General features: G+C 53.7%; 1 protein-coding gene across 1 annotated transcript in view; it reads right to left on the reverse strand.

Annotated features, from left to right (window-relative positions):
- LOC137484399 (centrosome-associated protein CEP250-like) overlaps positions 1 to 11,525 on the reverse strand; it is a 28,067-nt gene extending 16,542 nt beyond the window's left edge. Inside the window, exons 1-7 of the mRNA XM_068208273.1 lie at positions 11,479 to 11,525; positions 11,252 to 11,387; positions 10,818 to 10,907; positions 2,528 to 2,575; positions 2,146 to 2,378; positions 1,548 to 1,701; positions 43 to 233 (exon numbers count right to left, since the gene is read on the reverse strand). Of these exons, the coding sequence (XP_068064374.1) occupies positions 43 to 233; positions 1,548 to 1,701; positions 2,146 to 2,378; positions 2,528 to 2,575; positions 10,818 to 10,907; positions 11,252 to 11,387; positions 11,479 to 11,525 (899 nt within the window). The remainder of the gene's footprint in view (positions 1 to 42; positions 234 to 1,547; positions 1,702 to 2,145; positions 2,379 to 2,527; positions 2,576 to 10,817; positions 10,908 to 11,251; positions 11,388 to 11,478) is intronic.
- Between the last annotated feature and the right edge of the window lie 242 nt (positions 11,526 to 11,767).

The following is an 11,767-nucleotide window of genomic DNA, read 5'->3' on the forward strand; positions in this document are numbered from 1 at the left end:
GAATGTAAATAGATCTGAAAAGGTTCTGCTCCCTGCCTTTACCTGGTCTCCTCCAGCTGCCTGGAAAGGTCTTGTTGGAGCCACTCCATGGCTGCCAGTCGGCCCTCAAGGTCAGCCTTCTGGCCCAGCAGCTCCTGCTCTCGGCACACCTGGGCCAGTGCGTGCCCTTGGCCAGAGGATTCCGGGCCCAGCTGCTCCAGAGAGCAGCTCGATGAATCTTGCTCCTGGGAAACCTGGAAGTGGGACAAGGTACAGCTCGAGCCCTTCCTCAGGAGCCCTGTGCAGAGCCAGCCAGTGGCACCTCGCAGGCAGCCAGAGGACAAGGAGCACCTGTGCTCTGGGCTCAAAGTTTCACAGCATCTGCCCTATGCAGCTCTGATAGCCGGGGCTGCCAAAAGCCTCTGGCACTGTTACCTTGGAAGTGCTGTGTCAGGCCCTGCTGGCTTGCCTGGGACCAGACAGCTCCTTCCCAACAAACATCCCCACTCCAAACTCCGTGTTGTCACCCAAAAATACTGCATCTTCTGCAACTGCCACTTGGGAAACAAAATTATTATCTGGATATATTTCATTGCTGGACATTTTCAGGAAGATTTGTGAAAACAAATTTGCTTGCTGAATCAAGGGGAAATATACAGGATTTCCCCCTGCCACAACAAAACTCTCGTCTAAGTTTCTCCTCCTCACATATTCTACGCAGCTCTCTGCAAGGAGAGGATGCCTCGCCGGGAAATGGCTCTTGTGCTGAGCAGACATTTTGTGACTTGTGGACGCCTGCCTGATGTGGCCAAATCAGAACGTCTGCTGTGCATTTGCCCAACCTATCACATTCCCCAGAACTGAGACTGTCTGACAGAGACCATCAGAAACAAAGCCTTCTCTTGCAGCTATCCTGTAACACCCAATCTAAACCTCCTCTGGCACAGCTTGGGGCTGTTTCCTCTTGTCCTGTCCCTTGTTCCCTGGGAGCAGAGCCTGACCCTCACCTGGCTGCAGCTTCCTGTCACAGAGAGCTGTAGAAGGCAAGAAGGTGCCCCCTGAGCCTCCTTTTCTCCAGGCTGAGCCCCCCCAGCTCCCTCAGCTGCTCCTGGTCACACCTGTGCTCCAGACCCTTCCCCAGCTCCGATCCCCGTTTTAGAGGCTCTGTGGCTGCCCAAAGCAACACATTTTGCAGAAGCATGCAACACTTTGCTGATGAACACGCATATCCCTGGCTCATAAATGCATGTGCCGTCTTGAGCCAGGTGTGCACAGCAGTGTGCCCGTCTTCTCCTGCCAGCAACAGCATCTGGGCTGATCTGGCTGCCACAACTCCCCCTCCCACAGGTGCTGCCGAGCAATAAGGTGTTCAGAGCCATGCTAACATCATCCCTCTCCTGCTGCAGCAGATCCCTCTGAAGCTGCAATTCCTCCAATGACTGCCTCTTGACTTCCAGCTCGCTCTGCAACAATGGGTCTTCTCCCTCGAGTGCAGCCAAGTCCTCCAGTGTAGAAGAAGGGGCAAGACGAGTTTTCAAGGGAAAACCAGTCTCATTTCCAAAACCAACCTCCATCCTGTCCTGCTGCTCTGCCTGTTCGGCCTGGGCTGATGCTTCCTTCCGCTGCTTGGTGTTCTTCAGATGCAGACACAAGGCTCCTGTCTCCGGGATTCCAGTGCATTGCAGCAGCATTTCCCTGGACTTCTCAAGGTTTGCACAGTCACTGCAGAGACAAGGCTCAGTCAGAAGAATCAAGAGGCCTGAAGAGTCAGCAATGCCATTTTCAGCTCTCCAGGATGGAGCTGGGGGCAGTGGGCTAAGGAAGACCTTGCTCTTTCCCTCCCAGGAAAATCCTCCAGAGGCTGCCTTCTTTCAGTGAGAAGCTATGGCTGGGCAGGGGCACTTAAAGAACAGAATTCAGGGAAGCAGCACGGCGAGAAGGAGTCTCCTATTCCAACATGGCTCTGCAGCTCCCAGACAGCCTTGGGAGTCACAGAAGAGCATGGAAAAACCAGACAGGACGATGCTCGAGGGCCACACTGAGGACTACACATGGTAGGCAGGTGACTTCTTCACCAGGGACTCCTCTGAACTCCCCGGCCTGGAAGCAGATTGTTTCTGGAATGCAGGAGGAGGAGGAGGAGGAGGAGGAGGAGGAAAGACTCACCTACTGATTTCTTCTAGCAGAGAGTCTATCAGCTGGCAGCGGCTTCTGATCCTCTGAGTTCTCTCCTCCATTTGATCAAAATGCCGCTGCATGCGCCCCCAGTTCTCTGTAGCTTCCCGAACCAATTCAAAAGGATGCTGTTCATCAGTGGATGTCAGAGTCGAGAGGATGTTCCCAGGATTGTCGGTGCAGATGATGGAATTGGCCATGCTGTCACTGTCGCCTACCAGCGCCTGAAAGCCCACATCCAGCTGTTAGTCAGGTGTTCTGTTCCCATTCCAAGGCAGCACTGAGATACCTCTTTTCTGATCCCACAAGAACCAGCATCCATTCATGGAGAACCAGTTTCAAAATGCCAGCCAGCTCAGCACACTTTACTCACCTCAGGGGCTCCGGAGGAACGTCCCTGCTGAGAAAGCCCTCGAGCTCCCTGCAAGAGCACGGGGAAGAGCACACTCAGACTGCATGGCTGCCCCTGAGGCAGTCGCCCCTGAGTGCCTCCCAGCCTGTCCCAGAGCACAGCAATTCCAGCTGAGCTCTTCCTCCCCTCCTTGGGAATATTTTCAGCCCAGTAGTTTGACAGCAGCAGAAATGAACATGCTGGAAGGTGTTTCATCACTTCTAAGAGCACCAGAAGGGGAGTTGCCCAGAGCCCCAGCCAGTCTGGCCTTGAACACTCCCAGGGATCCAGGGGCAGCCACAGCTTCTCTGGGAAACCTCAAGCCTGGGTGCCAGGGCCTCAGCACCCTCAGAGGGCAGAACTCCCTCCCAATATCCCATCCATCCCTGCCCTGTCTTGGTGGGAAGCTTTTGTCATTTGTCCTGTCCCTGCAGGCCTCTGGCTTAAGTCCATCTCCAGCTCTCATGCAGCCCTTTCATGCATTGGAAGGGGCTCTAAGGTCACCCTGGAACCTTCTCCAGGCTGGACAACCCCAACTCTTGCATCCTTTTCCCTTGCCACTGGTGCTCCAGCCCTTGGAGCATCTTCCTATCATGCTTGTGACCTCCTCTGGGCCACTAGGGATCATTTCAGAGATGTCTGGGAGAAACTCATTCTGGACTCTGGGAAGCACTGAGGCTGTGCTGTAATTTGGGTGAGGGGAAGGCAATGAAAAGCTGCTCCCTTGTTTGTGCCCACAGCCTCCAGTGGGACAAGGATGGAGGAGGAGATGTGGCTGTGCTCTGGGATGGCTAGGAGCCACCCATTCCCTCCCACACCTGTCCCCACAGCGAGCACCAAAGCTGCTGCCAGCTCCGGAACAGCCAACTGTTAATCCCTTGCTATTGCCAAAGGGAACTGTTCCCCAAGGCCCAGCCCAGGCCCTCCCAGGTCCCTGCTGGGCTTGGCACAAGGAGAGCAGTGGCTTTCTCACTCACCCACCGGGTCTCCATCCTCCCCTTGGCACGAGCAGAGAGTAAACAGCAATGCCCAAAGGCCCTTGGCCCTAGCAGGGTGTAAACCCCAATATCCAAAGGCCCTTGGCCTTTGCAGGGTCTAAACCCCAATATCCAAAGGCTCTTGGCCTTTGCAGGGTCAATAGCACACAATCCACGTGCCCTTGGCCTTTGCAAAGTCCAAGCCCCAAAGCTCATGAGCTGTTGACAGCTCCAGGGTCCAAACCCCAATAGCCAGGAGCTGTTGGTTGTCGCCAGGGTCTAAGTCCCAACATTCCATGGCCTTTGTGACAGTTCTCGGGCTCCAACCCCCAACATTCCATGGCCTTTGTGACAGTTGTCAGGCTCCAACTCCCAACATTCCATGGCCTTTGTGACAGTTGTCAGGCTCCAACTCCCAACTTTCCACAGCTTTTGCGATGGTTACCAGGGTCCATAGCCCAGCATTCCAGGGGCTCTTGGAGAGGCCCTCCCTGGCTCTCCCCCCATCCCAGCTTCCTGCCGGTCCTGGTGTTAAAAGCAGGCGAACTGGAGCCAAGACATTTTAAAAGGCCTGGGCCTGTTTATTAAAAACAAAGACAACTGAAGACGAGGCCCCAGGATAAGCCCAGGGCCTCAGGGGCAAGTCAGAGATCCAAGTAACTCTGTGCTACACAGGGAGTTTCTGTGGATACTGATTCTGCAGAAAGACCCGGGTGCTCGGCACCCAGGGGTTTTTAAAGTCTCTGAAAGGTGCGAGACTGGTGCACTTTTGATCCACTTGTTGATTGGTCCACCTCCTGGTAGCTGGTTGCTCCATAAGACAGCGCATTCCTGGCCAATCATCCTGGAATTCTGAGGCACTATTGGCTGGTTAGTCCCCCAGTCATAGGTTGAGTTGCTGACATCGCTCCATGATGTAACCCGTCTAGAAGATTCTTGCCTTGACACCTTTTCCGACCCCTCTTTTCCGTGATTGACAGCTATGCACGCACACTTGACCGACAATACCTTTAACTTTGTAACTTACTACATCAATTCCAACAATTAATTATATTAATTAGCAATTCATTACAACTCATTAAAACGATGAACTATTATTAAGCCGGCCTATTAAAACAAATTTATTTATACCACTGGCACGGGCCCTGCCTCCCCCGTGTCCCCAGAGCCCTGTTGGGCAGCTGGGCAGGGACCTGGCTCATAACATGAGTTCAAAGTTGCTGGTGCAGACAGTGTCAGTTTTAAGGCTCAGCGTTCTCAAGACCTGCAGGCTCTTTAGGGATGCGCTTGGTTCCTGAGTTACAGGAATTCTTCTGTCTTTCCTGACAAAGGAGAGATGGAAGAAAAAGCCTGCAAAGGTTCTTGCTGCTGACAAATATTCATGAAAGTAAAGCTTTGCCTTTAGAACAGCCGCATGAGGAGGAAGAATGGTGTTTCAGGGGCTTTTCAAATTCCTACAGAGAAATGCCAAGAGCTGCAGTGTTTAAGGCTCATAAAAGTGATTAAGAATGCTGAGACAACCACAAGTGCATTTTTTTTCTCTGCTCTCTGTTTGGCAATATATCACTAGGTTTTCTAGGCAGAAGAAAAGTCTTGCTGCTTACATCAGAGATTCCTCTCTAGGAACAGACCTTCAAGAACTAAATGAGCCTGCTTGTAAAAGCTTTGGCAGGTATTTTTTGCCCTCATCTTCGATAGCGTTCATCTGTGACCTAGGGAGGAATTTTGTTCCCCAGTTGACAGGAATTGGCTTCTGAGCAGGGCACAAATCCTGCGTGGAAGAGAAGAGCTGCACCTGCCTTCTGCAGGGCCTGTCTCTCCAGAGACGGACAGCCCCTGGATGTCACTGCCAAGTTAAGGTTCAGAGACCGATGCAGCTTCAAGTGTCTGCTTCCACAAGAGCAGCTTTGGGCTCCTTGAGCAGAGCTGCAAAGGAGCAGGACAGCTCCTGCTGAAGGTCTGACAGCTCCTGCCTGGTCCTTGCACAGCTCTCAGTGTAGTTCTGCCGGTGGTCCTGTCGGTCTTGGGCCAGCTGTGACTGCAGCAGGGACACCTGAAAGAGGCACAAGGCCCGGCTCAGACAAGCCCACGCTGGCAGGAGCACCTGCAGCCCCACGGTACCGGCTCTCGGGGCAGACACAGCCTCCAACTCCAGCCCTCACCAACTCTCTGCCCTGGGGCAAGGGGAAGGGAACAGGCTCCCACACAGAGCAGAGCTCAGATGATCAACAGGTCCAGTTCAAGGCTGGCAAAGCCTTCCCACGGACATCCCTCAGCCACCACAGGTCTGTTAGAGAGAGTTCTCACGGGATTTAGGAACCCAACTCTGATTTCCAAAGCACACATTTGGGCCACCGAGCCCTTTTTCCACAGGCTGTGCCTCAGCACGAGGGCTGCTGCTCCCTTCAGTTCCTGGAGGACTCTTCTACTTGAGCTGCTCAACAGCCAGCCCAAGCATGAGGGGAATGTGGTGCTTGGGGTTTCCTGGTACTTTCTTGAGGCATTTGAGCACCCCAAGCCCCATATTACACGTCCCCCTTTTATACTGATATGTTAATTATGGCTTTAACCGATTTATATTTATTGATATTTATTATGCCTCTACTCAATTTTACTTAATTTTCAGGGATTCTTAAAGGGCCTTTGGGGTTTTTCTTGGTCTTGCCATGTTTCAGTGCACAGTCTGCCTTTCCCACACTCCATTGTCTAAATGGAACTAAAATATAGCCTGAAATATTTCCTACTTATTCAAATTTATTCCATTTTGGTCAGTTTTGTGTAAATTTCGAGGAGGTTTTGAGGCTTTTTGGGGTCATTTTGCGTACCCTCCCAGCCAATTCCTGAGGGCACTTTTCCCCGTTGTCACTCACTGAGGGGGGTCGGGCTGAGGCCGGAACTCCTCCCCGCCCTCCCCTTGCCCATCACTGCCGCCGCTCCCCTGCCTCGCTGCCAGTGGCCCCTTGTGACTCTGAACTTTGCCCAGCTGCCCCAGTCTGGACTGGTTTATGCTGGTTTATTCTCCCCCCTGCCCAGGTAGTGGAGTTCCAGCACCCCCCACCGCCCAGAGCGTCAAATTCACGTGGCTCGAGGGTCGTGTCCACAAAGGAGACAGAGGAGTCCTGTAAAAGTCCCTTGGCTGGAACAAAGGGAGGGAGTCCATCAGGGTCTCTCTCAATTAGCTGGAGCAAGCAGCCTTCTTTTCTCCTTTCCCGGCTGCATTTTCTCCTCAGTCCCTTTCCCCTTTGGCTGAGCTACTTGGGAGGTACTCGGGACTTCCCGATCCGCCTATCCGTGTCCCCCTTAGTATGTGCCCTCTGTAAGACACACAAGCCATGATCATTGCAATCAGCTGAATCCATTAATTTATTTTAGAAAGCTTTACTAATTGCCATGGACTTCTTCTCAGGGAAGAAGAATAAAGACTTAATAGGGTTTTGAATATTAACTTTGTGAGAAATTATGCTCACTTTTAAAATTCCAAAGGTTTATTAAACCTGAACAAAATTGCAGCAAAAGTCTGTGTAAAATGACTACATAATATTGGCTTTCACCTTTACGTATTAGCTTTTGCATGTGGTCAGTGATTATAAGTATTTAGAAATAGTACCAACTGTAACTCTTTTTAGCTGCTTGTGAATATAATAGAATCTATCAGCTTAAGTGTGCATTGTATTGCTCATAGAAATAGTGTAATGAATATAATATCTGTGTAGCAGTTATGGAAATAAGAGTGTGATGAACGTATTGTAGAATAGAAAAGGCTTTTGTGTAACTAAGAAGAACAATGTAAGGCCGTCCACTGACCGACCCGTCCAAGTGATAAGATAACCGTCACACAAACCAGAGCACCGGAGGACAATTAGAGAATGCCATGTTCCATTTAAGGAGGACACACTAAATCCTTAACAGAGGATGTAAAACAGCAGGATGGAGACACAAGAAGAAATAAAATATATTGACCTGATACCCAGGATGTTATGCAGACAAGCCGGAGTGTGAAGAAATCAAACAAAGGAGTTCCCGAAACCTCAGAAAGTTCAAAAGAATGTTTGACTAATGTACAAAACACACGAATATGCATGTATCTCGGTGATGTAACTGTATAAAGGTGATGAAGGTGATGTCACCTTCTCCAGACCCCCAAAACCTCCCCAGAGACCCCCCAACCCTTGCTGCACTGGTGGATGAATGGCTCTATGTGTTTGGAGGTGGGGAGGGGGCTCGGGGGTCCTGGGTGAATCCTAGGGGGATTTGGGGCAGCTACAAGACAAGGGGGCCTGGGGAGTTTGGGGGAGTCAGGGAAAATTCAGAATGGGGGCAAGGTGGTGGCGTCTGGGGGGCTGGGGTTGGCAGCTCTACATGACTGGAGGTCAGGAGGAGCCCTGAGGGGCGTTCTAGGGGGGTTTAGGGAAGGTTTTGGGGTTCTACAGGATGGAGGCGGGGCTGGAGGGGTTGGAGGTGCTGGAGGAATTTGGGGACGGGTGGTTGGGGGCTTTTGAAGGGCTGGGAGACAACTGGGTCTCCTTGTTTGGAGATGGGGAGGAGCTTCAGGGAGTCTGAGGGGAGCTCTGGGGAACTTTGGGCAGGGCTAAATGGGCTGGGAGAGCTTCAGGGGATCTGGGGGGGCTGGAGGACATTTGGAATAGGGGAGATATGGGAGGGCTGGGGTGGCTGGTGGGCGACTTGCTCTATATCTTCGGAGGTGTGGAGGGGGCTGGGGAGGCTGATTTTGGGGCCCCTCCTGATTTTTGGGCGGGGACCACACAGCTCAGGCCATTTTCTCCTCTCATCTGGGTGGGGGCTTTAGGGGTCCCAACTTCTTAGGGTCCAGGGTCCCTTCCTGATTTTGGGGTCCCCTCCCCAGGCTGCACATCTGAGGATGTTTTCTCCTCAGAGCTGTTCCAGTTCCCGCTGTGAGGGGGGGCCCTTGGGAGTGGTTGGGGCTTTGGGGAGGGGGAAGCCCTCCACCTGCCCACCACCAGCTACTCCATGGTCTTCCACCCCCCTCCCACACCCTCATCCTCGGTGGGTGGCACTCCACTGCCGGGGGGGATCTGGGGAGGATCCTGGGGGCTCTGTGGGGGAAGATATGGGGGACACTGGCTCTCCACCATCAGGTACAAGCCATCCTGGGGCAGTCCTAGGGCAGGGCTCGGGGGATCTCTGGCTATCTGGAGGGGGCTGAGAGGGTCCTTCAGGGGTCTGGTAGGGGAAACAGGGGGAGATATGGGGGGAATATGAGGGAATACAGGAAGCTATGGGGTCCCGAGTGGGGATATGGCTGGAGAAATGGGGGGGGATACAGGGGGTACAGGGTCCTGGGGGCCTCATGGAAGGGAGACATAGGAGAGATATGAGAGGCACAGAGAGCTGAGGACTCCTTGAGGGGATTCAGGCAGTCCTGGATGGGCTGGGAAGAGATATATGGGAGGCAGATGGGTAGTACAGAGTCCTGGGTGGGAGATGAAGGAGGGGAGATGGTCGGGTCCTGGGTGGCTCTGGGGAGGTCCTGGGAGATCCTGGGGGCTTCTGGGCAGGTTGTGGGAGCAGACTGCGGGGGAGAGATGGGGGAACAGGGAAAATGCGTGGATGCAGTTTGGCCTGGTTTGGAGGAAGCACAAGCAAGGCCTTATGGATAAACTCTTTATTGATGGAACAAGGGTGTGAAGTTTGCTGTCTAGAGGCCCTTCAGCTCTCCTGCCACACGCCTTGCTCGCCTCAGACGAGCTTTGAGTGCACTGATCTGTGCCGTGCTCTGTCCTGGGCAGGGGGCATTGGACCCTCCGGAGGGATGGGCTGTGGGGAAAACTGTGGGTCCAAGGAGGGGAGAGTGTCCTCAGCAGCACAGCTCTCCTCTCTGCCTTGGCACGTGGCTGGGTTTGGGACAGGCCATTGGAAATTCTGCCTGCAGGTTGGTGCAGGCCTATGCCGAACAACCCACCCTAATACAGACTGAACGATCCAATTTGCCATGGTCCTTATGTCCCAAGTGTTGCCTGAGATTGCTGGGTTCCTTTCTCTCACCAAGTTCCCCTTCACCATTGCTGGATACTCGGGCTCCATGGTTTTGGCATAGCCTGTCCCTTTTGCATGGAGCTGTGTTCCTAAGGCAGGCAGCTTTACTCCCGTGCTTTCTTCCTGGCTCTGTTTTTCAGATGCTCCAGGGAATCCTGGTGGCATCTGTCCTCTGGAGACCTTACCCTTGGGAAGCTTCAGGATTTTGGTGTAGTCACAGCTGGAGTCTCCTCCAAACTGAGAAGCTACCATGGATTTCTAGAGGCAGGGAATATTCTTGACAACTTGGATGGTGAGATAGTCAAGGCAAGCGTGTAAACGTCCTCTGTCTGTTTCAGCTTCCTTGGGTGTGTCTGCTTGGGTGGCTCCTCCATCAACAAGCTGCTCCTTCTGCCTGGCTGCCCTCCCTGACTCAGAAGCTTTGGACTCCAGATGGTCCCCCAAGATCTCCAACACCATCGCTAGAAGCTCCTTGGCCACCAGTTCTATTTCCTGTTGGCGGTCTAGTGGTGGCTCTGCAGGCTCTGTTCTCACAGAGCTGCCAAAAACTCTTCCTCTGATCCCCTGAGCAGTGTTTCTTAAGACACTGACACGCTGGTCCCAAGGAACCTTCCGCCTCGCAAACACTTTGTACACAATGGTCTCAACCAGCTCTTGGAGCTTCTGGCCTTCTGCTGTGGTCAGCTGCTCAAAGACAGCTTTAAAGAGGCCATCGGCAGTGTTGTCCGGCTTCCTCTGGGAGCCAGCGGCTCTGCTGGCATCTTTCTGAGCCAGCTCAGCTGTGGAGTGGGTTTGGCCCTTGTCTAAAGGTGCTTTCACTCTTCTGAATCTCCCTGATTTCAGGGGGGGTCTCTTTGCTCTTCTGTGGAGGTGGGCAGGAAGGTTTCTGAGGCTGCAGCTGCCGCTGTGCCCTGCAGGAAGTGTCAGTGGTTCCTGACAGTTTGGGACCATCCTTTAATTTGGCCAAAAGTGGCAGAAGCCCTTCCAGAAAGGTGACACCAGGTTGTGGGTCATGGCGCCTGGACAAGCACTCAGCCCCTGCGTGCTGAGGATTCCTGCGGGCCCAGGCCGGCACTCTGCTTCAGCCAGGCCACGAGGGCAGGAGAGAAGGGCTTCCCTCAGCACGGAGTGTGCCTGCACATGGCCCTGCTGCCCGTGCCCAGCTCAGCGCCCTGCGCTGGCTCAGCTCCCAGCCGTGGAGTCCTTTCCACACCACAGCACCCAGCCCAGCAGCACAGCCCTGCACAGTCCCATGGCCCTGAACACAACGCTTTGCCTACCTCTTGCCGCCCCAAGATCTGCTCCGACTGCAGCTTGGTCCTGGTCAGGCACTGCCTGCACTCGTTGAACTCCTTCACAGTGCAAATCACCTGTGGAGGGACGAGGACAGAATCCCCCAGAAACTGTCAAGCCATGCTGTCAGCCTTCCCCAAAACAGCCTGACCTCAGTGGGAGAGGAGCTGCCCCCAAGCCCTCCCCCCATACCCTGGTGTTGGGGCCACTGATGTCCCCCCAGCCAGGGCTGAAGAGGCAGCGTGGGGCAGGCTGAGAAGGGCAGGACTGGGGCTTGCCAGGGCGATGTTGGCGCTGCTTCTGCTCCCAGAGACACCAGCGCACGGCTCTGTCCTCTGGCAGCAGCAGGCGGCTGCAGCAGGGGCTGTGGGAGCCCTGCTTGAAGAGGGCTGTTCTTGATCAGCCTGATGTCCAAACCTACCTTGTTGTCACTGGTGCTGCAGCCCTGTTTCTTCAGCATCCGCAGGATGTCCTTGTGCTTGTGGTAGTCCTGAAGGTGGGGGTCATGCAGGCAGTTGTATTGCAGGTTCAGGTGGTGCATGTAGGGGTCGTCCAGACTGAAAGAAGGACATTGCCAGTGAAGCTGTAAGAGACATTTCCCAGAGTTTGAAGGAGGCCGGAGAGCTGTAAAGAGGTGCCATGCGGTACCTGTGGAAAGAGCAAGGTACTTTGAAGACCAACACTTTGAAGACCATCCTTCTGAAGACACAGAGACCCTCACAGAAAGACTGCGGGGCCGTGCTGGGCCAGGCTGGGCTGTGATGGGATGGGCTGAGGGAGAGAAAACAAACCCCAGCAGCAAATAGACACCTTAGGCCACCAGGAAGAACTGCTGACCCACCCACAAATGAACCTTCCAGCTGAAAAGGTCAGGCCCAGTGCTTCAAATGCAGACAGTGGAGAGGGGATGAAACCAGTCTCCTCGGGTTAGGCAGGC

Source organism: Anomalospiza imberbis, chromosome 17 (genome assembly GCF_031753505.1).
Source record: "Anomalospiza imberbis isolate Cuckoo-Finch-1a 21T00152 chromosome 17, ASM3175350v1, whole genome shotgun sequence".
NCBI classification, from domain to species: domain Eukaryota; kingdom Metazoa; phylum Chordata; class Aves; order Passeriformes; family Viduidae; genus Anomalospiza; species Anomalospiza imberbis.